We start from the raw sequence: 23961 nt of genomic DNA on the forward strand, positions 1-23961 counted from the left end.
TAGCATTGAACCATCCCACAAACTGTGATGTATTCTGTAGTGTCCTCCACTGTTTTGTGCACCTCCTTGCAAAAATAAGAAAGTTCTCATCAGTGTATTTGTGCCCACGTGTCCCTTGCTTCTTCAAGGGTTAAACAACCTCAGCCTTCAGCATGTTCATAGGGATGATGGATATTAGAAGAGGATGTCGCTCAAGGATAGCGCCTTCTCACAAAGTTAGCATTTCATCGTATAGGCACACTCCACTTCTCATAAACCCGCTTGTGCTTACCTCGGCTCCACACCGCACTCCCCTCCCATCCACTCCGAGGAGAAGATCTGCAGCAGGGTGACGGGCAAGCAGAGGAACGTCACCAGAACGTCACTAAACGCAGGGAACCGAGGGGAATACTGGTCGCCGTCCTCCTCGCCCTCTTACCGACCACGACAAAGTCATAGACCGCGAAGTAAGGACAGCGCGACAGGGGTGGAAGTAAGTATCCGGTCAGAGTCTAGCTGGTAGAGGTGCTGGACCGTTTGCTTCTTACTGGGGAAACAAAAATTAGTTTGCTTTTCTGGACAGCCTTCAACAAGAAAGTTGTCATGGAAACCCACGCCTTCAAAAGCACACAGAATATCTGCTGATAATCTGGAAGACGAGACTCCCTTTTCAAAGCGCGTAGAAACAAGCAATCAGCAGCGACAGACAGACGGAGCATTTCGCTTATTTGTTTTAAGTCACTAACTGTCTCTGTTGAACTGAATACTGTTTTGTTTTTAGCCGTATTTTTATTTTCATCGGCAGACAGGCTCTGGATGCAAGTACAGTGCTGACATGTCATTTCCTAAAATTATATTAAGCGAGGTTTCGGGTAAATATAGAAAGAAAAAAGGCAGTGTATATTGTAGCACTAGTACAACAAGACCATGTACGGAATTAAAATGAATGGACTATAGAATAGACTTTTTTGTAACAATTGAATTGGTTTAAAAGCAAACACGATTATCCATAAACGAATGTTCACAGAAAATAAATATAAAAAGAGAATTTCGACAAAAGCTGCCGGGAAGCACTGTCGCTGCTGATTGCTTGTTTCTACGCGCTTTGAAAAGGGAGTCTCGTCTTGCAGATTATCAGCAGATATTCTGTGTGTTTTTGAAGGCGTGGGTTTCCATGACAACTTTCTTGTTGAAGGCTGTCAAAAGGAGGAGGAGCGGGTGCACCTTGGGACCCGGTTCGATCCCTGCATTTGGCGCTCGTCCGTTTCGGCGGTATTATATTATATTATTATTATTGTTATTGTAATGGACCTCGTTGATCGCTCCATTAGAACTGTGAATAGACACAGCTGTTTAATTAGTGCAATGCATTCTGTCGGCAGGTGCCGGCGATTGCAATTTGACTGCCCAGACTTTAACACGACGTGCCTGGACCGGGGATAGACTGCTCTGAGTGAGTACCGGGATGCTGTTAGTCTGTAAGGGGACTGTTCTTTTAAAGTGCTATACTATTGTATTGCATTTTCTACCTTGTAATCTGGGTGTGTTATCGGTATTAACCACATTTGAACTCTAAATTGATACACTGTGTTTAAATCGCGTGTGGCTCTGTAAGGGACAGACACGCTCACTCTAACCTTTGGTGGGGGGTTATTTTTGTGTGTTTGAGTTTATTAGTAGGTATTAGTAGTTATTTAATTGGACTACTTGTGGTTCAATGAGCCCTTTTGTTGTGGGTTGTGTATTATTTATTATGGCTTATGATTGTATTGAGGTTTAAGTTCACTAATGATTTGTTTATTGATTCATTCTTACCCTGCACAGGTCTGTAGTGGGTGTGTCTGCCCCTTCTCTTACCCATTGCACAGCAAATTATTAACTTCACTTAATTAGTCTACTCTATTGGTATGGTTCTAGGATCGCTAATTGTCCTGCTTTAATTAATTGTGCATTAATGAACAGTTTGCCCTGAGTTGCTGTACATGGTGTCTTTGTGACGTAATTTCACACGCTCTCCTCCTTTATACTAAAAATATATCAAGAACTACCGGACCCCCGGTTAAACAAAGGGGGTGGCAGCGGCGCGCTATCGTAGAATTAATCCATGCCGTGACGGTTCATTATATTATTATGATTCATTTTGATAATGCCGAACGAGCACAGTGTTTAAATCCCTGTATCTGCGCAAACAATTGTGTGAACCGCCGTGTTCTGCAAGTATAAATAGGAATAAATACATGAGTTCATAGCAAATACTCCACACAACCTGATCCTCCTTGCATGGGCGCTTTACAGTAGCGCTACGTTATAGTCAGTATATCCTTTCTTCCTCTTTAGAGATTCACAGTCTGCACTTGTTCCACGCCGATCCCCGTTCTCTTCTCCAGACAGCACCGCGCTGTCCACTCCATTAGGTGCCGAATTTGCTATAGTGTGGTGGTGCTGTTGCGAGTTCTCTTCACGCGCTGTTTTATAAGCAAGGCTTATTCTGTGCAACATGACGCGCTGCTTTCAGGCTCCACCTGCACCGGAGATGCTGCTGTCCAGGGCAGATGTTCGCGCCTTGAGTGCATTTCCCTCTATATGGTACTCTGTTAATCTTGGAGTGGCAGAAAGACAATGTGTGTTCTCTTTTTCTGTTAAGGTAAGAGTAGGTCATGGTGCCATTTCTCTCGTGGAATACAAATACAGATGGTCCCTGTGCTCCACTGGTGTGACGTACTGCAGTGAGCGAGCTAAAGTAACGGTGATGCATCACACTCCCAGCAGTTACACCTGCTTCATTTTTCATTGGAATCACAAATGACATTTATTTTCACATTACAGGTCTCTTAAACTGTGACTTATGACCTAAAAGAGGGGAAAGTGAGAAATCCTGACCTGGCTCTGTCATGCAGAGACTGACCGTGAGACAGACTGCAAGTCCTGACCTGGCTCTCTCATGCAGAGGCTGACAGTGAGACAGACTGCAAGTCCTGACCTGGCTCTGTCATGCAGAGACTGACATTGAGACAGACTGCAAGTCCTGACCTGGCTCTGTCATGCAGAGACTGACATTGAGACAGACTGCAAGTCCTGACCTGGCTCTGTCATGCAGAGGCTGACAGTGAGACAGACTGCAAGTCCTGACCTGGCTCTCATGCAGAGGCTGACAGTGAGACAGACTGCAAGTCCTGACCTGGCTCTCATGCAGAGGCTGACAGTGAGACAGACTGCAAGTCCTGACCTGGCTCTCATGCAGAGGCTGACAGTGAGACAGACTGCAAGTCCTGACCTGGCTCTGTCATGCAGAGGCTGACATTGAGACAGACTGCAAGTCCTGACCTGGCTCTGTCATGCAGAGGCTGACATTGAGACAGACTGCAAGTCCTGACCTGGCTCTCATGCAGAGGCTGACAGTGAGACAGACTGCAAGTCCTGACCTGGCTCTGTCATGCAGAGGCTGACATTGAGACAGACTGCGAGTCCTGACCTGGCTCTCTCATGCAGAGGCTGACAGTGAGACAGACTGCAAGTCCTGACCTGGCTCTGTCATGCAGAGGCTGACAGTGAGACAGACTGCAAGTTCTGACCTGGCTCTCATGCAGAGGCTGACATTGAGACAGACTGCAAGTCCTGACCTGGCTCTGTCATGCAGAGGCTGACAGTGAGACAGACTGCAAGTCCTGACCTGGCTCTCATGCAGAGGCTGACAGTGAGACAGACTGCGAGTCCTGACCTGGCTCTGTCATGCAGAGGCTGACAGTGAGACAGACTGCGAGTCCTGACCTGGCTCTGTCATGCAGAGGCTGACAGTGAGACAGACTGCGAGTCCTGACCTGGCTCTGTCATGCAGAGGCTGACAGTGAGACAGACTGCAAGTCCTGACCTGGCTCTCATGCAGAGGCTGACAGTGAGACAGACTGCAAGTCCTGACCTGGCTCTCATGCAGAGGCTGACAGTGAGACAGACAGCGTGATTGTGTTTTGTTTCAGCAGTTTTACATGCATCTCATCCACTCAGCAAAGCTGAAAAATAATAGAACAATTATAGAGAAGATTCATCTCAGATGATATTGCTACAGGTTAATCAAAGTGAGGAAGGGGAAGCCCTCCTCTCATGCACTGTGGCGCAATCGTATTTCAAGAATGCCCTGGGCAGTGCAGTAATCGACCCCCACGGGAGCAAGTTTCTCTCTCTGTCTCTGTGTAGTGTTTTTTTTACGATTGGAAAGCTATGACAGAAGAAACTAAGCATATAACTTCAATGTTTTCATCATTTCTGGAGAGAACACATCAATCCTTCGTTGGCTCAATGATGGAGAAACTCTTAGCAATCCAGGTCATGCGCTCGATTTCCCGCAGTTAGAGCTGATTAAACACAGTCAGCCAGCGACCCAATCCTTGCAGTGGCAACTGGCTGGTAAGGCATGTGAAAAGGCGAGTGAACAGCTTGGCAAACTTACTGCACCCTGAGGACTTACCGAACATCACACTCCAGGAAGAAATGTTGACCAGCCCTGTGCAGTCGTGAATGCAGAAGGAAGCACCTGTCCACTGAACACCTGCTTTCTCGGCTCTCTATCAAAGCCTGTGTGATGCCATGCCTTTGGGACTGACAGGGATATGCATTTTTTTTCTATGTGACATACACTTATCGCTTTGTCATAGCAGTACAACTGTCTGTCTGCATGGCCACTGAAGATCATTCAGCAAGGATGTAGTTAGCACACTGTGGTACTATTCTATGGGTCTCAGTCTGCTTTCTGCAATTTTTGGTCTGTTATTCTGTGTAATTGAGGGTGTCATTGAAAAACCTGCAATTTCAGATTAACCTCAGTTGTCTTAGAAAAAATTCTATCGATTTGTCTTAAAGAAAATTGCAAAAACCAGCTTTTTTTTTCAATCTCTGTCTCTCTCCTCTCTGCAGTTATTAAAATAGTGAGTTTTCAGTTTAACAATTACTTTTTTTTGCTTGATTATTAATGTATATAGGCAATATGTAAAACAATGTCTCGCCTATATTGATGTGATATACTTTAAATACATCTAATCTAAAGATGATAACTCTGGACCCAGAGCTCCGCTCCGGTTTAACAGGTATAATTAAATTATGAATAGCTTTATTATCTGCCACAAGGGGGCGGTATTAATACAATAAACTGCACGGTCGACCACAGTAACACCACAGGCAGTTTTAAAAAGGCAATTTTGAAATGGAGCCAAAAATGTAGTACAGGTGTTTGTTCCAGCGAGGTCCTTAATTATTCAATCTAGACCATGAAAACCTGGTCAAGTCCTGAAGTACAGAATTATTATTTAAGACTGTATTTTAGCTGATTAGTTTAGTTTATTCACTTTGTGCCCCCAGGCAGGGCCAGCACAGGTACGTCTCAATACTACAGCATCAATACAAAGAGAGGCTGAGGTAAACCATATTCAATAAAATAACAATACAGCAATAAAATAATTCCAAACAATTACTATACATCCAGAAATAACACACACACACAGACAGACACACAGACAGACACACAGACAGACTCACACACACAGTCTCTCTCACACAAACAGACACACACACACACACAGACAGACTCTCACACACAGTCTCTCTCACACAAACAGACACACACACACAGACAGACAGACTCTCACATACATTCACACACATACAGACACTCACACACACAGACAGACACACACACAATCTCTCACAGACTCTCTCTCACACACACACACACATTACTTCTAGAAGTAACAGAACAAAATCTGAAACCATTCCATTTTTTTTATTCTACTTCTGAATTATATATGTTTTATTTTTAACATTTCACTTAAAATAATGTATTATTAATGAAGAAATGAGAAAGTGTTTTTGTGTGGTGCAAAGAGGTCATTAGGTCCTCCCAAGAATTGAAAATAACAAGCAGACACCAGTACACACACAGACACACACAAGTACAGACAATGGCACACAGACAGACTCTCTCTCTCACACACAGACACACACAGACACAGACAGACTCTCTCTCTCACACACAGACACATACAGACACAGACAGACTCTCTCTCTCACACACAGACACATACAGACACAGACAGACTCTCTCTCACACACAGACACAGACCGACTCTCTCTCTCTCTCTCTCTCACACACACACACACACACACACACACACTCTCGCACACACACACATAGACAGACTCTCACACACATACACACACACAGAGACAGACTCACACACACACAAGCCTATTGTGGCGTTTCATTCTGATCCCAGTGCGCGATCATATACCTCCCACGGAGGAGAGTCGGAAATCGTTAATAAAGCAAGCTGGAGACGGGAGGCGGTGTAAACCGCGAAAGATACACACCGTGACACAGTCAGGGCTTTTACCATTTCTGCCTGTCGGGTCACAACCTGCTTAGGTCCTGATGGACACACACACACACACCCACACACACACACACACACACCACACGCACACACAGATTCATCAGCGAGAGAGCACAGAAGCCGAGAAGCGACTGAGCCGCACAGGGAATCGACCCACCCCCGAGAACTAGATTTAAACAACCCGGCTCGCCCAAGAGGAACGATAACCAGCGACAATAACATATGAAAAGTCATGCACTGAGGGATCGGCGGAACAGCTACACGAAAATAAGAGCAGGAGGCAACGCAGGTGATTTACCACTATAAAACAAACCAGAGACTGGAAACATAACTGAGAAACCATGAAATGTGTATCTATAGTTTCAATACCATAAGCGGGTATTACAAGGCAATGCATCTGCAGCATCTTTAATGATTCGGATTCGCTGTCGTTTATTTTAGTTTTTGGAGCAGCACCGAACCGCGATTTTGGGAATCTGTTTATCACTTCAGCACCCTCCCTCTGGTCGATCATATCCCAAGAGATACCCCAGCAATAACCGCGAACCGAGCCCCGGTTTCAGAACACAGGCTGTCACATTCCGGGTCCAGATTCCTTTGACACAGCCGCCGAGGGCAAGGGAAGAACCGCTCAAGCCGAAACATGTACTGCCATGCCGGGGGCGCGCTCTTCCTGTTATTCGGTAAGACTTTTACCTTCTCTGCGCAAGCATGGTCAGATCGAGTCCCTCCAGGCTATCCTACATACCCTCTTTGAACAGACAGACAGGTAGATAGATAGATAGATAGATAGATAGATAGATAGATAGATAGATAGATCACGGTCCATTCCCCCTGATTCGGTTCCCATGCTGAATTAGGTTATTCTGCAGTGCCATACGCACATTATAGTTGCTCGTAAATCGGTCATCTGAATCGTTCTATAATGGTTCAGATGGACCGTTTGAGAATTGAAGATTCTGTTCTAATTAGCCAGCTCTAAAGCCAAGCTAACAGAAAGTATGTCGGTATACGTTTTTTTTTTTTTTTAATGACACAATTTGGAAATCATATTGCATGGAGGGGACGGGAACAAGACTACACTGTAAGTCTCATGCATCGGATTGCAAACGCGTTTTAGTATTTATATTTGTGAGTTTATGAACAATTAAAACAAGCAACAAGATGTGTTAAATCTGTTGCACAACACTGTGTTTGTATGCATCTGGTTTTACAGCGTGCGTACTTACGCAGGTACTGTATGCATCTGATTCCGTTTGAAATAGTATTACTGTACCTTTACCTGGAACCGGGGTCATAACATTCTGGAACGATTCGAGCATCCTTCTGTAGAGTTCTAGAACGAGTTACCTGGACTATTCTGGAATGGGTGAGAAGATCTCCATACAGAACGTGGCGGGTTCCTTAATTCCGACACGCGGAGAACCGAACGGCTGTGTTTGTGTCACGAGTCCTATAGAACACCGTGTATGTGTTTGATCCCTAATGAATTAACATGCTGGTGACATGCAGTCCAATGGTCATTGCTTTGTTTGATAGAATTTTGCATTCTAGTCGTTGCCCGAAGAGAAAAGGCAGCGCGGGTACACTATCCAGCCCCCCCAGAATAGGATGCAGTGCACGATGCCTCTCCCCGGGACTGCTAATCGACGCGAGTTCAGTTGTGTGCGAGATAAAAATGCTTGTGTCCACGCCAGCTACGTTGTTTTGTCGTGCTAACGCTTCGTAAATCAATTTGATTAATGATTCAGAAGTTGATTGACCATTCTGGGAGAGAAATAATGACACTCCTAGTAATTAATTATACAAAAAGTCTAGCTGGAACTTTTATTTCCGAGTGTGAAAATGTTTTCAATAAGAGGGATGTATGTTCTAATCCAGGCTATCGTGGTAGCGTGGCCAGGGAAAGTATGGGAAGAGTTCAGAGAATGCAGATTAAACTGACCAAATCAAGGACCCAATGTTTAGTACTGCCTGATACATTAAGAATGTCAGCCTCTATTATGCATTGTTTGACTAAGACCGTTTTGTATCGTTTTTATTACAGCAGTTTTCTTTATAATATCAATTCTTTTTTAAGATATCTTGAAACAAACCTCCCTCTCAGTCACTGCACAGTGTAATATGTCTCAGTGCGCGTCATTTATGGTTTAAGTGTTATATTACAGCACATGACAGTGATACATGCAGAGGATACAGTGCTTTTAGTATCTTCAGCTTCTTTGTTTATGGTGAATTGGTTATATCTGATCAGTTATTTTTTAAGACTTATTTTGTATTTAAAAACGTCGTCTACCGATATCTATACATTTTAGAAGTAATTATTCATTGGTACTCAAACTGGGTTCATTTTTGTAACGTTTACACCCGGCTGCGCATATACCTGCACTTTTGTGTTGAGAATGTCATCCCTGATTTTAATAATGTGATAATTACGTGATGCGGTCACAATTGACCCCTAAATACCCAACCCCACGCCGTCAGGTCACTGTAATTTAATAAGGTCGCTTTTAGAAACGTGCCAGCCTCTGTTATAAACGGGTTTTCATTGTTTTTCTATGACGCTTTGATTATATTAAACAGTCGAGCGGTGTATTGTGTACCAGCACCGTTTAACCACTTTTTAAAACGAACCCCGTTTTCATGCAGACTGTCCACTCCTTAGACTCGTAATAATACCCCGTATTATGAATGCAAGGGATTGATGTTACCACGAGTATATATAATCAGGAGGCAGACCACCTTATACCAGGGAGCGAAAATAAACGCGTTTTACTTCAGAATACAGTCGCTCAGAACGGATTGTAATGAGGTCCAAAACTGGTTCTGAAACTATTAAAATAGTGTTCTATATAGAACCATCAGAACCGTATTAGAGGTTCCAAATACGCAGCATCCCGTTACTGAGCCCGCGGTGGTTCTGTTTTGGAGTTATACAGAACCCTGCCTGGTTCGATATGTATTCCAATGGTTCTTTCCGGAACACACGAGATGCGCGTTCAGAGGAGCCCTTAAGAACAATACGGTTATCTTTTCTTTAACATGTGTAGACTAGATGATAAAATGATTTAGCATTAGAATCGAGAGAAAGATAAACCCGCTTTTAGGTGCTGCATAGCAGGCAGTTGTAACATATTCGAGGTGGGAGGACGGATATAAACAGGTCACATTTATAGCACAACCACGAGCCCTTAAACCAGACCACAGTATGCAGAAAACAATCTTTAGGATTTTCTTTTTTTCTTTAACCCTTTCATCCATGGTGACCTCATATGGGGACAGATAAAAAAAAACTCTCTAGTCTGAGGAGACTGTGTGGTCCAGTGGTTAAAGAAAAGGGCTTGTAACCAGGAGGTCAAATCCCACCTCAGCGACTGACTCATTGTGTGACATTGAGTAAGTCACTTAACCTCCTTGTGCTCCGTCTTTCGGGTGAGACGTAATTGTAAGTGACTCTGCAGCTGATGCATAGTTCACACACCCTAGTCTCTGTAAGTCGCCTTGGATAAAGGTGTCTGCTAAATAAACTAATAATAATATATGTGATGCCATTGTTTCCCCATATAAAGCAATTGAGAAATCTATCTATTATGTGCTCATAACGGTTAGGAAATGGTTTGTTGAACCTCCTTTAAGGTAATCCCAAGGGTTGTCTGTGTGACACATAAACACTTGATCACACTCTTGTGTAATTTTAGCCTGGATTAAGCTATTTGCAGCCTATTCACTCCATCTCCCCTTTCATCTAACAGAGTCAGTCCCTCTGTCTTTCAATCTAAACCCGCAGTGTGTGAACCCTAACACATGACTCCTCGGTGTCTTGTGTGCAGTATACTAATATACTTCCCTTGGTTTAGTCATCAGCAAGAAAGCAAGCCCTGATGGGACACAAGCTTTCTCCCCTTGAACCCCGCTGCAGCGAGGCTGACGTATGTCCAGGCTCGCTGTGCTGTGTCTTCCTGCAGCGCTAGCATGTTCTAGCAATTCCTAATGTGTGATGAGCTCTGGAGTGTGGGAGCTGCGGGTTGGTGTTGTCCCGCTCAGAGCCCTCTGTTTGTTTTGTTTGGTAGGTGTGTTTTCTGGCACAGAGGGAGCTGATTTCTTTAAGTAAAACCTCCTTTCCCTTTCTCTGAACCCCAACACAATATACATGTTCACTCCAGTGTGCGGTACAGTTATATAAACACGTGGAGCTGGATGTCTTTGCACTGTGCAAAGCAAATAGCCTTTTAAATATGTGTTTTAAATAGAGGGCCATGACCCTGATAATAACTGCTTTCTTGCATTGCCCTGTATGTGAAATAGTAGTTCTAACTTTACAAGTGCACACACCTCCATTCATAAGAACACAAAGAGCTCTTTTGTAAGCCAACAGGAATCTGACCGTGCATATTCAAAAGAGCGGAAATGTGTGCTCCTGAATTAACCTGATCTATGCATCTGATTTCAACAGTTTACGACACAGGGAAGATAACCAACCATGTATTATCCTCTCCTGTGAATGTGTAACTGTTAGACAGATCTAATGTATATGTGATCGCAAAAAGTCCCCATGAGGTGGTAGGAAAACCTGATCAAACCTACAAACCTACAAAGGCCATGATCCTGCAAACGTAGTGTAGACATCATCCATGGTACCTACTGACTGTATAGACAAACGTGTGTGTGTGTGTGTCTCTGTGTGTGTGTGTGTTTCTGTGTGTGTGTGTGTGCGTGTGTGTGTGCGTGTGTGTGTCTGTGTGTGTGTGTCTGTGTGTGTGTCTGTGTGTGTGTCTCTGTGTGTGCGCGTGTGTGTCTGTGTGTGTGTGTCTGTGTGTGTGTCTGTGTGTGTCTGTGTGTGCGTGTGTGTGTGTGTGTGCGTGTGTGTGTGTGTGTGTGTGTGTGTCTGTGTGTGTGCGCGTGTGTGTCTGTGTGTGTGTGTGTCTGTGTGTGTGTGTCTGTGTGTGTGCGCGTGTGTGTCTGTGTGTGTGTGTCTGTGTGTGTGTGTGTGTGTGTCTGTGTGTGTGTGTGTGTCTGTGTGTGTGTGTGTGTGTGTGTGTGTCTGTGTGTGTGTCTGTGTGTCTGTGTGTGTGTCTCTGTGTGTGCGCGTGTGTGTCTGTGTGTGTGTGTCTGTGTGTGTGTCTGTGTGTCTGTGTGTGTCTGTGTGTGCGTGTGTGTGTGTGTGCGCGTGTGTGTCTGTGTGTGTGTGTGTGTCTGTGTGTGTGCGCGTGTGTGTCTGTGTGTGTGTGTGTGTGTGTGTGTGTGTGTGTGTGTGTGTCTGTGTGTGTGCGCGTGTGTGTCTGTGTGTGTGTGTGTGTGTCTGTGTGTGTCTGTGTGTGTGCGCGTGTGTGTCTGTGTGTGTGTGTGTGTGTGTGTGTGTGTCTGTGTGTGTGTGTGTGTGTGTCTGTGTGTGTGTGTGTGTGTGTGTCTGTGTGTGTGTGTGTGTGTGTGTGTCTGTGTGTGTGTATCATCTCTCTCAGTGCTCTATCCAAGTCAGCCAGGCTTACTGTCTTGCTCATTGTGCCTGAAACAGGGAGATGCAGCTTTTATATATTACAGCATGCCATTTAGTTTGAAGTTCAATTAAGACCCTTATACAAGTTCACCACAGTAAAAGCATGACAAAGTGTAGTAAAGCATGGTAAAGCACTGTAAAACCCAGAGAGGTATGGCAAAGCATATGAATAAACATGACAAACTGTGCTAAATGCAGGGTAAAACTGCAAAAACGCTGTGCAGAAATACTGGGATAAACCTTTATAAGGGAAGCAGACAACAATGCCTAATTATATTTCTTTTTTCCTCCTTTAAAAAAAAAAATAGCAGTTAATTTAAGACCGGATCATACGTTTTGTTTCTATACGTTTCATTAGTGTGTCTGTTGGTTTCATTAGTGCTTCTGTTGGTTTCATTAGTGCGTCTGTTGGTTTCAATAGTGCGTCTGTTGGTTTCATTAGTGCTTCTGTTGGTTTCATTAGTGCTTCTGTTGGTTTCATTAGTGCTTCTGTTGGTTTCATTAGTGCTTCTGTTGGTTTCATTAGTGCTTCTGTTGGTTTCATTAGTGCATCTGTTGGTTTCATTAGTGCGTCTGTTGGTTTCATTAGTGCTTCTGTTGGTTTCATTAGTGCTTCTGTTGGTTTCATTAGTGCGTCTGTTGGTTTCATTAGTGCGTCTGTTGGTTTCATTAGTGCGTCTGTTGGTTTCATTAGTGCTTCTGTTGGTTTCATTAGTGCTTCTGTTGGTTTCATTAGTGCTTCTGTTGGTTTCATTAGTGCTTCTGTTGGTTTCATTAGTGCTTCTGTTGGTTTCATTAGTGCTTCTGTTGGTTTCATTAGTGCGTCTGTTGGTTTCATTAGTGCTTCTGTTTGTTTCATTAGTGCTTCTGTTGGTTTCATTAGTGCTTCTGTTGGTTTCATTAGTGCTTCTGTTGGTTTCATTAGTGCTTCTGTTGGTTTCATTAGTGCTTCTGTTGGTTTCATTAGTGCATCTGTTGGTTTCATTAGTGCGTCTGTTGGTTTCATTAGTGCTTCTGTTGGTTTCATTAGTGCTTCTGTTGGTTTCATTAGTGCGTCTGTTGGTTTCATTAGTGCGTCTGTTGGTTTCATTAGTGCTTCTGTTGGTTTCATTAGTGCTTCTGTTGGTTTCATTAGTGCTTCTGTTGGTTTCATTAGTGCTTCTGTTGGTTTCATTAGTGCTTCTGTTGGTTTCATTAGTGCTTCTGTTGGTTCTAGGGTTACTCGCATATGAAAGCATGAGAGATCTCAGCGGGATTGCATTGTCTGGAGTTGCATTGAATAGTGTTGTAGTGTCAGTCTTGTGTTCTCAGGCTGGTCTGGCTTGGCTTTTGTGACGTCAGCGCACAGCCCGGTGCACGCCTTGTTTTTATAATACAGGAGCAGCTGTTCAGGATCCCCTGTTCAATCTCTTTGAAGAGCTGGCTCTGACTTCAAAAGCAGGTATCTTTTTAGTGTGGTTTTGTTTTTTTTTAAAAGCCTATTGAAGTAAAACTGCAGCATCACAAAACGAAGTTGTAACTATCAATGGTGCTCCATTTAGAACCACTGGAAGTAACTCAATCAGCTCAATGACAAATGTTTCCACTGGAATGTCTTTCGGATCTTCACCCCTATTACGCTTCTTGATTTTTTGCATTAGTAAACGTTTTTTTGGCTTCTCTTTCACTGTCCTTCCATAGTTCTGTCCTCGCTTGCGTAACAGGCTGTGTTTCAGTCCAGTTTGTTTACCACATCCCTCAAACAGTGTTGTTCACTGAGCATAGATTGTGTGTGTGTTGTTTTTCCTGGTCTAATTAAGTCTCTCAGGTAAGTCCCTACAGTAATCCTGTGAATGCAAACAAGCGCTCCTTTCACAGGGTGAATGGTCAGACTGTACTCACGTCTCTCTCCTTCCTCATCCCTCTCCCTACCCTTCCTTCCCCTTTTCAATTACTTAAATATAGTGGAATGAAAACACTTAGCCACAAGGGGAATTTTTGGTATGCTATCACATTCATAAGCTCTCTCTCTCTCTCTGACTCCTCCACTCTATCTCTCTCTCTCTCTCTCTCTCTCTCTCTCTCTCTCTCTCCGACTCCTCCACTCTCTCTCTCTCTCTCTCTCTCTCCGACTCCTCCACTCTCTCTCTCTCTCTCTGACTTCTCCACTGTCACTCTCACTCACTCTCTCTTGTTCTAGGGTTCCTGCTTGCTGTCATCCACAGTCTGGAGAACACCACAGAGCACACAACAGCACTGAAACGTGAGTCCCCACCCGCCACTCCTGCAGTATCAGTCCCAGAGCAGTTTGCTGTCAGCTGTGTAATTGTCAGTACTGCATAAAAGACATGGTGTGCTTATTAGGGATACAGTCCAGCTTTAAACATGTATTTCAAGCAGGGAAAATCATTTTGGAAATGCACTTTCAACTTAACTTTCGTTTGTGGTGATCCTCAAACCCATCTGCAGTTTAGAATAGGAAATCCCCAGTGTGTGGCAGTCAGTGTGTGAGTTTGTGTGCTCCAGTGCTGAAAGCAGCAGAATTGCCAGTGATTCAGAGATCTCAGCGGAGGAGCAGACAAAGAAAGAGAGGGGCCAGTTTCATGAATTCACATCTTTTGAAGTGTGTAAGGCACCCCCACTCTCATTGTCACAGCCAGTGACTGAGTGTCTAGGAGCCCCCCCCCCACACACACCTGGCTCTCAGGTGAGTCAACTCGAGGAGGGGGGTGGGGAGGAGGGGGCTCCTAGACAATCAGTCACTGATTCCAGGAAAGAGATTCAGAGAGTTAGTCACTGTGCCTGCGTCAGGGAAAGTGGATCTGATATCACAGACAAACCATGACACGCACACACTGAGATAGAAACACACACACATACACACACAATGACATGCACACACTGAGATAGAAACACACACACACACACACACACAGTGACACACACACACTGAGATAGAAACACACACACACACACACTCTGACACAGATACACACTGCGATAGAGACAGACACACACAATGACACGCACACACTGCGACAGAAACACACACACACACTCTGACACAGATACACACTGCGATAGAGACAGACACACACACACACACTGAGATAGACACACACACTGAGACAGACACAGAGAGACACACACACACTGAGACAGAGACACACACACGGAGAGACAGACACACACACACTGACACACGCACACACTTAGATAGAGACAGACACAGAGAGACACACACACACACACTGGACAGAGTCAGACACACACACACTGAGACAGACACAGAGACACACACACACACAGAGAGACAGACAGACACACACAGTGAGACACACACACACATACTGACTCACTCGCACACACACACACACACTAACTCTCTCACACACACACACTCTCTCACACACACACACACTGACTCACTCGCACACACACACACTCTCACACACACACACACACACTGACACACACTGACACACACACCCTGTGTTCTATCTGCGGGACGCACACAGGGCAATAGAGTGTAATGAATTGACAAATCCTTACTGTGACTGACGGATTCCTCACACAATTATAACTGTACTGTTTGTATTAAAGCTGTTTCTAAAGTGAGGAGTGTCTTGAACCCGTTCATTTAAACAGTGTTTTAATGAACGAGGATGAAGATTGGCTCTGTGTGTGAGAGTCACTGTCACTGTGTGTGTGTGGGATTCACTGTCAGTGTGTGTGTGTGTGTGAGTCACTGTCACTGTGTGTGTGTGTGTGTGTGTGTGTGTGGGATTCACTGTGAGTGTGTGTGTGTGTGTGGGATTCACTGTGAGTGTGTGTGTGTGTGTGTGTGGGATTCAATGTCAGTGTGTGTGTGTGTGGGATTCACTGTCAGTGTGTGTGTGTGTGGGATTCACTGTGAGTGTGTGTGTGTGTGGGATTCACTGTCATTGTGTGTGTGTGTGTGGGATTCACTGTCAGTGTGTGTGTGTGTGTGTGTGTGTGTGTGGGATTCACTGTCAGTGTGTGTGTGTGTGGGATTCACTGTCAGTGTGTGTGTGTGTGTGGGATTCACTGTCAGTGTGTGTGTGTGTGGGGGATTCACTGTCAGTGTGTGTGTGTGTGTGGGATTCACTGTGAGTGTGTGTGTGTGTGTGTGTGTGTGTGTGTGTGTGTGTGTGTGGGGGATTCACTGTGAGTGTGTGTGTGGGGGGGGGGGGGGGATTCACTGTCAGTGTGTGTGTGTGTGTGGGGGATTCAATGTGAGTGTGTGTGTGTGTGTGTGTGGGATTCACTGTCAGTGTGTGTGTGTGAGTGTGTGTGTGTGGGATTCACTGTCAGTGTGTGTGTGTGGGATTCACTGTCAGTGTGTGTGTGTGTGTGGGATTCACTGTTAGCTCAAAGCCATGGGCTGAGAGCTCAAGATATGGGGTGTCTGTGTGTGTCTCAAAGAGTGTGTGTGTGAGTCAGCGTGTGTGTGTGTGTCAGTGTGTGTGTGCAAGAGTCAGTGTGTGTGTCAGTGTGTGTGTGCGAGAGTGTATGTGTGCAAGAGTCAGTGTGTGTGTGTCAGTGTGTGTGTGTGTGTGCGAGAGGGAGTGTGTGTGTGCGAGAGTCAGTGTGTGTGTGTGAGAGTGTATGTGTGCAAGAGTCAGTGTGTGTGTGTCAGTGTGTGTGTGTGTGTGTGCGAGAGGGAGTGTGTGTGTGCGAGAGTCAGTGTGTGTGTGAGTCTGTGTGTAATTCTAATCATAATTGTAATTGAACAAAATTGCATTGTAATTGTAACTGGCCCCAGGCCTGGTTTATATTAATATATTTCACTCATGAGAGGAGACCTCTTCTACAGTAAAGGACACCCTAGACTCAGTGTTCTGAACATTGAGGGTGACACTAACCAACTCCCCCCCACTCTCAGCACCCCACCAGGCCGCCGCAGTGCACTCTCACTTTGAGGACTGTCCCGACTCGCACAGCCAGTTCTGTTTGCAGGGAGCCTGCAGATTCCTGGTGCAGGAGAAGATGCCAGCCTGTGTGTAAGAGACCTGCCCGTCCCTGTGTGTGTCTGGCTCTGTGTGTGTCCATCCCTTTGTGTGTCCATCCCTCTGTGTGCCATACCACTGTCTGTCCGTCCCGCTGTGTGTCTATCTCTCTGTGTGTCCTTCCCACTGTGTGTCTGTCTCTCTGTGTGTCCATCTATATCTGTATGACTGCGTATCCAGCTGGTTGTGTGTACTGCCTGCCTGTCTCTGCCTGCCTGCCTGCCTGCCTGTCTCTGTCTGCACAAACCGATTATTCAGATCAAGCTCTCCACAGGTGAGGGTCGCTGGTGTCGATCGGGCTGATTTGCCATTCCAAGTGAAAAGAGTGAAGAAACAGACGATTCCCGTGGAGAACTCGACTGATCTGTTTGTGCAGCACTTCTATCTGTCTGTCTGTGCGTCTCTGAGTCCTGAGACCTCTGTCTTTGTCTGTCCCCCTCTCAGTTCAATTCAGTTTGTGATTCTTTATTGCTGTGATGATGTAAACTGTATTAACCAGCCTGCCGTTGCCCCCCCCCCAGGTGCCCCCCCGGGTTCATGGGCTCCCGCTGTGAACATGCTGACCTCCTCGCCGTGGTCGCGGCCGATCAGAAGCAGCAGACCATCGCCTCCGTGCTGGTGGGGGGGGTGGTGGGGAGTGTGCTGCTCATCCTGCTGTGTGTGCTGCTGCAGTGAGTATCTACAACACAGCCAGCATCAGGACCAGAGCTGCCATTCTCCCGAGGCCACACAGAGCCTTCCAGCTCTAGCTGCAGTATTTATATGACTGCGCGGTATTGACTATTCAAATCCAATCTGTGTTACACAGCAAAGCAACAGAGAAAATGAAGGAGTCTTTTGTACTTTACCAGAATTTTTACATGAGCATCAGCATTGATGATGCAAAAATAAAACAACACAGGACACGACCTCAGTGTCCATGAACACAACACAACACAACACAGTACAACACACACAGCAACACAGACACAAAATCAGCTCAGTAGTTTTATTGACTAATATCTACCTCTCCCTCCCTCTCTCTCTCTCCTTATCTCTCTCCCTCTCCCCCCTCTCTCCCTCTCCCTCTCTCAGCTGCTGTGAGAAGCGTGGCCCCTGTGTTTGTGGTCGACCCCACTCTTATCGCCATGAGAAACCAGACAGCCTGCTGAAGGGCAGGGCTTCCTGTTGTCACCCGGAAACAGGTAACCCATGGCAACCACCACATTAAAACACACAGCAATATTGTATTATTATTATTATTATTAGTAGTAGTAGTAGTAGTAGTAGGTGTGTTTGGTTGACTTGTAATTTGCATTTGAGAACAAGAGGGAGATGGAGAGTAAGAGCAGAAAAGTGAAGCAGGGAGGGAGGGAGAGATTTAACTCAGAGGCCTGTTCAGGTCACCTGGATCCTGGGAGGTTAGTGCAGCAGTGTGGTTATTTCTGTTCATACCAGCCTGATCTCACTAATCACACACAGGCAGTGTAGTCAGGGAGAGGGGGAGAGAGGGAACAGAGAGAGGAGAGATTGGAGAGGGAGAGCGGGAGAGGTTGGAGAAAGGGAGGTTAGGGTAGAGGGAGAGGTATGAGAGAAGAGGGAGGGTAGAGGGGGAGCAATGGGGGAGGGAGGGGAGAGGTAGGAGAGGCGGGCGAGAGGGGAAGGACGGGAGAGGCAGGAGAGAGGGGAGAGGTAGAAGAGGGGAAGGAGGGGAGAGGGGAAGGAGGGAGTGAGGGAGGTGAGGAAGGGAAGAGGCAGGAGAGAGGGGAGAGGTAGAAGAGGGGAAGGAGGGGAGAGGGGAAGGAGGGAGTGAGGGAGGTGAGGAAGGGAAGAGGCAGGAGAGAGGGGAGAGGTAGGAACAAGGAAGGGCAGAAGGGTTATTGGGAAGGAGCAGTGATGATACTGCGAGAGAGGGTGAGAGAGAGGGAGAGGGTTAGAAAGGCAATGATGCTGTGTGATGCTGTTGAATCCATTTAGCTGAATGTCTTTTTCTCTCTTTCTCTTTGCTGGCCTGTGGCAGAATCGCCTCCATATGCACAAGGTACCCGCGACCTGCACAGACACTGCAGCTGCAAACCTTTACAACCCCCTGCCTCTCTTTCTGAGAACAAGGGCCTGCTTCTCCTATTTCTGTGTCACTTCTCAAGCTCTGGGTATTTGTGCAGTGTTGCTCATTTCCCCTCTTTCTCCTTGTTCTCCTGCAGTGTGAGGCGGGGAATGGATTTCATCACAGCCTGCTCTGTTCCCGAACCCGAACACTCCCCGGGCATGACCTCTTGACATTCCGACATCGCCACGGCAACTCTCTCTGCTGATTCAGACAGGGCCCAGCTACTGCAGAGACAACCAAACCAAACGCTGCTTCGCTCTCCCTACCGCTCTGCCGTGGCTTTCCAACAATCGCTCTCTTCACTTTCGCGCCACCAAGGAATTATACAGCAACCCCTCTCTACCAAAAGGGACTGAGTTAGCCGGTCCTAATAGAGGGGCATTGGACTGTCCTCAGAAGGGACAGGGGGCCCGTCTTTATACTGAGCTGGTCTCAATTTAAATTTTTTATATTGAAGACATTTGTACGGGATTTCGCTTCCAATGAAATTGCAGATCAGGAAGTGATACAACATCGTCCCAAAACCAAACTGGACATCGCTTGTTTTTTTAAATTGCCCAATCACAACCAAGACCCGTTTGGCAGGAAATGGCCAACAGCCAATCAGAAGAGCACTGGGTCCTGGCATAGAAGGGAGACTTGCTGTTTGTGTATAAAATCAAACAAACGAACAAAGGTTTTGAAGGATCCACATTGACGCTGTGCTGTACGCTGTTTCCTTTGATGTAATCATGGCGGCACTGTGCTTACCAGGGATTTCCAGAGGACAAGCACTGTGAAAGGTTCCAGTGGGACTGTCTGGGTTTGTCAGACACAGTGATCTACATGCAATAATAAGAACCGGGATCACTGCAAATCATTCCTTCTGTTCAGAAACTGCTGCTCAGCGACCTCAGGGCTTTGAGAGAGCGGAAAAAAAACAGATCCTAATGCTTCCAGATCAACAAGCCGTTCCGTTCTCCTGGCGAATTGAGAGACTTTATTTGTTAGGGTGTGTGTTTATATTTTGTTCTTCAGATGATCCATAACTTGAAAACCTCGGGTCAATTGCAGCGTACAAAACTGTGTCCACTTGATGTGTTTTGATTAGAGTGTTTAGTTCACTTGATTGGACCAAAGTTAGTAGACCTGCTAATCCCAATTGCAGCGTACCAGAAGTGAATCATCACAGGTGGATCATCTGCTAAATCAGACTAAACAAGATCCCGATTGCAGCAGCGTGCCAAATCAGATTCCTGATGATCCTGTTCAAGTGGATTAACTCAGTACTGTGAAGGATGAGACTAACTAATTTAGTACGCTTGCTCGTCCTAATCATTTACTGCTTACTTTTTCTGCATTTTTCCCCTGAAATGACAAGTACATCTGAAAACTTTATTCTGTACATTTCATATACCCGTCACGTTCGGGCAGTCAGATCCTTGAGAATAAAGTCTTGCACAATAAGGTATATACAGACCCTACATTTAAAATAAACTTTTTTTTATGACATTTGATACCGTTTTCAGTTTAATGCAATATCATTTCAGTTAATCTGCTTTAAGTATAAACAATAATCTGCCTATGCAGCAATGTGGGCAGATTAAAAAACAAGTATGATCTGCCAGTTTGAAATGTGCACAAAAATACTTTTTTTACCGGGATCTCTTTGTATATTTATCTGATGCTGGATTCTGCATATCAGAGTAAAGAAGGTTTCATACAGCTAGGGCCAAATGTTTAGCATCAGCTAGAATTTTAGGATTGAGACATTATTAAAAAAAAAAAAAAAAAGATATGAACCTAATTGAGATCTTTTATTTAACATCATGTAATCAAAGAAACTACAAAACGATAAAACAAACAAATGCAAACAAAACTACAAAAAGCCTACCGGAACCCATAATAGTAGTCCAGAATTTCATGATAGATTTTTCAATTTGTCCATTTTTTGTTAAGTATATGGTAAAACTAGAAAGCAGTGTATGTAATTTAATATGTTAACATAACATTTGACTTTATGAAGCACAGCGTGTCATTTCTAGAGGGCGATGCGAAACGTTTGTCCAGAGCTGCAGGTTAGTCTTCATTATCGGTCTAACTTGTTCCGATCAGTTAAACTAATTCCCGTGATCGTGTGTTTGGTGCGCTGCAATCCGGATTAGGTTTGTACAGCTATGCAGGATTTTATACTCCATATTTTAGTCAACTCAACATGGACCAAGTCACTGGTACGCTGCAATTGACCCCTTGAGTCAAAGGAATTAGTTAAAACCTAAAAACATTTTGACAGAAGTGTCTTTCCGATTTCAGATTCACCTTTGGTGTACAGTGTTGGAGGTCACATTTACTCACAAACTCTAATGTGTCCACACACACGCACACACACACACACAGAGCTTTATCCCTCTCACGCACGCACACTCACACACACAGCACTTAGTCCCTGTCACGCACGCACACAGCTCTTACTCCCTCTCATGCACACACGCACGCACGCACACACACACGCACAGAGAGCTTACTCCCTCTCTCACACACACACACACACACTCACGTACGCATGCACACTCATGCACACTCACACACACAGCAATTACTCCCTCTCTCTCACACACACACTCACGTACGCACGCACACTCACACACGCACACACACAGCACTTCCTCCCTCTCACACAAACACATACTCTGTAACATGTGCATGCTCGTAAATACGCAAACGCACGCCAAACCTGGGCCTGGTTTTCGATGCTTAGTAAATGCCCTTGAATGTGGGTTCCTGAACACAGGCTGACACAGTATGTTTTCTGTTTAACCCTTTCATGCACAGCGACCTCATGGGGACAGATAAAAACTCTCTTCTAGTCTTTATATGGGAACAATGAAAACTAGATTTATTATGTGTCCAAAGCTACTTTTTCAGCTCTTTTCAATATTTCATGCATGAAAGGGTTAAACTGGTGAGTAGTGGGTGTACATTTTAACCCAAAAATATTTAATTCTGAAAAGAAATCATAATAATAATAATCATAATAATAATAATAATCATAATCATAATAATACACATGCAATACAAAGTGGAGTGCATTTCCTCAGAAGTGTCCATACTCTCTTTAAACATCGTCACACACAATCACACACACTTTTTAGACTATTGAATGAGACAACACGAATACAATCTCACAGAAATGTAGTGGTGAAAGTGAATTACATGTTTTATATTCTTTACAATTAGGAGAATGAAGATATTGCACATTCAAGTAAGATGTTTTTTCATTTTTAAGAAACGGCTGACATTCCAGACCCCCTATCGATGGACTGGACCAAAGTTCATATGCAGCTCGGATCCACTTTGACTAATGCACTGGATCAGAACTACTACTGCTAATACTAATAATAATATTTAATGGTTTTAATTTATTTTCTTTGTAAACAAATGATCGATTTGTATTTTCTGTAACGCATTGCAGATGTGACTGCTTGTTCTCTTCCTGTGTGTTCATTATTTAACAAGAACCCAACTGAAACAAGTCTGTGTGTGTGTGTGTGTTTCATTACAGAGTGGTGCTGGTGTTGTGTGATATTCTGCATCCCCATACAATTCTGCATCCCCTGCTTATTGTGCTATATGCAATCAAGTGGTTTTTGATTAGTAAAAAACATTATACTGTAATAATGCAAATCTAGCCTAACCCTCACTGTTAACCTAACCTTAACATTACAAATCCTAGCCTAACCCTCACCCTTAACCTAACCTTAACATTACAAATCCTAGCCTAACCCTCACCCTTAACTAACCTTAACATTACAAATCCTAGCCTAACCCTCACCCTTAACCTAACCTTAACATTACAAATCCTAGCCTAACCCTCACCCTTAACCTAACCTTAACATTACAAATCCTAGCCTAACCCTCACCCTTAACCTAACCTTAACATTACAAATCCTAGCCTAACCCTCACCCTTAACCTAACCTTAACATTACAAATCCTAGCCTAACCCTCACCCTTAACCTAACCTTAACATTACAAATCCTAGGCTAACTCTCACCCTTAACCTAACCTTAACATTACAAATCCTAGCCTAACCCTCACCCTTAACCTAACCTTAACATTACAAATCCTAGCCTAACCCTCACCCTTAACCTAACCTTAACATTACAAATCCTAGGCTAACTCTCACCCTTAACCTAACCTTAACATAAGAACAAAGTGTTCTCTTTGGGATTCCAACAAAACAAACCGTGGCGAAAGTGCGGAAGATGAATCAAGAGCACCTGATTTCATAAAGTACAATCAGCAGGAGATGCAGAATTTTATGGGATACAGAATATTACACAACACCAGGAGCAACCACATCAGGGCGGGGCTGGGTAAGGAAGGGGCGGGGCTCGGTAAGGAAGGGGTGTGGCACAGGCATCAATAATTCTCGCATCTCTACTGTATGTAAATATATTAAGTGAGCAAGTCATCTGAATGAAGTCATCTAGCAGCAAACTCCCTATCCTACGGAAACGTCCTAGTGCCAATTAAAAAATATATATATATCCTACATAGCACTATATATATATATATATATATATATATATATATATATATATATATATATAAACTGTCACAGAAACCCGAGATGGAATTTCCTTTAACTCACTGAAGCTCATCTATTTTTTTTTATAATACATGGGATATTAGTGTCTGTAATAAAAAAACACAATAAACGGATGTTCAGGTTCAAATTGCAAGTGAATTTAATGAATAATAACAACGTACATTAAGTCAATATTAAAAAATCTTAAATATAATTTTTGTTTTGATAATTCAGGAACGGTGAAATAAACTGGGAAGATAATGAACTGCAAAAAATAACGTATTTTTAAGGAAAATGTGTTTCAATGGGGTATGCTTTTTAATTTTAAAATTGTGTTAGTCATTTACATCACTTTTTAAATGTATTCTCATTTTATTATTATTATTATTATTATTATTATTATTATTATTATTATTATTTATTTCTTAGCAGACGCCCTTAT

The 23961-nt window shown here is 44.3% G+C and overlaps 1 protein-coding gene across 4 annotated transcripts; it reads left to right on the plus strand.

Annotated features, from left to right (window-relative positions):
- Positions 1-384: 384 nt before the first annotated feature.
- On the plus strand, positions 385-23120 carry LOC117397813 (protransforming growth factor alpha-like). 4 transcript variants are annotated; one of them, XM_059013702.1, is made up of 9 exons: positions 385-472; positions 1362-1432; positions 6801-7042; positions 14033-14095; positions 16739-16856; positions 17384-17533; positions 17937-18046; positions 18862-18882; positions 19046-23120. In XM_059013702.1, the coding sequence occupies exons 3-9, from the start codon at positions 7003-7005 to the stop codon at positions 19048-19050; spliced, it is 507 nt and encodes a 168-aa protein (XP_058869685.1). In that variant the 5' UTR covers positions 385-472; positions 1362-1432; positions 6801-7002; the 3' UTR covers positions 19051-23120. The 4 variants fall into 4 exon arrangements, with proteins under 4 accessions (XP_058869685.1, XP_058869686.1, XP_034768403.1 ...); XM_059013703.1 differs by lacking the exons at positions 385-472; positions 1362-1432 and adding an exon at positions 6303-6648; XM_034912512.2 differs by lacking the exons at positions 385-472; positions 1362-1432 and having other exon boundaries at positions 6303-7042.
- Positions 23121-23961: the final 841 nt, after the last annotated feature.

The sequence above is a fragment of the Acipenser ruthenus genome, chromosome 46 (assembly GCF_902713425.1).
Source record: "Acipenser ruthenus chromosome 46, fAciRut3.2 maternal haplotype, whole genome shotgun sequence".
Taxonomy (NCBI): Eukaryota; Metazoa; Chordata; class Actinopteri; order Acipenseriformes; family Acipenseridae; genus Acipenser; species Acipenser ruthenus.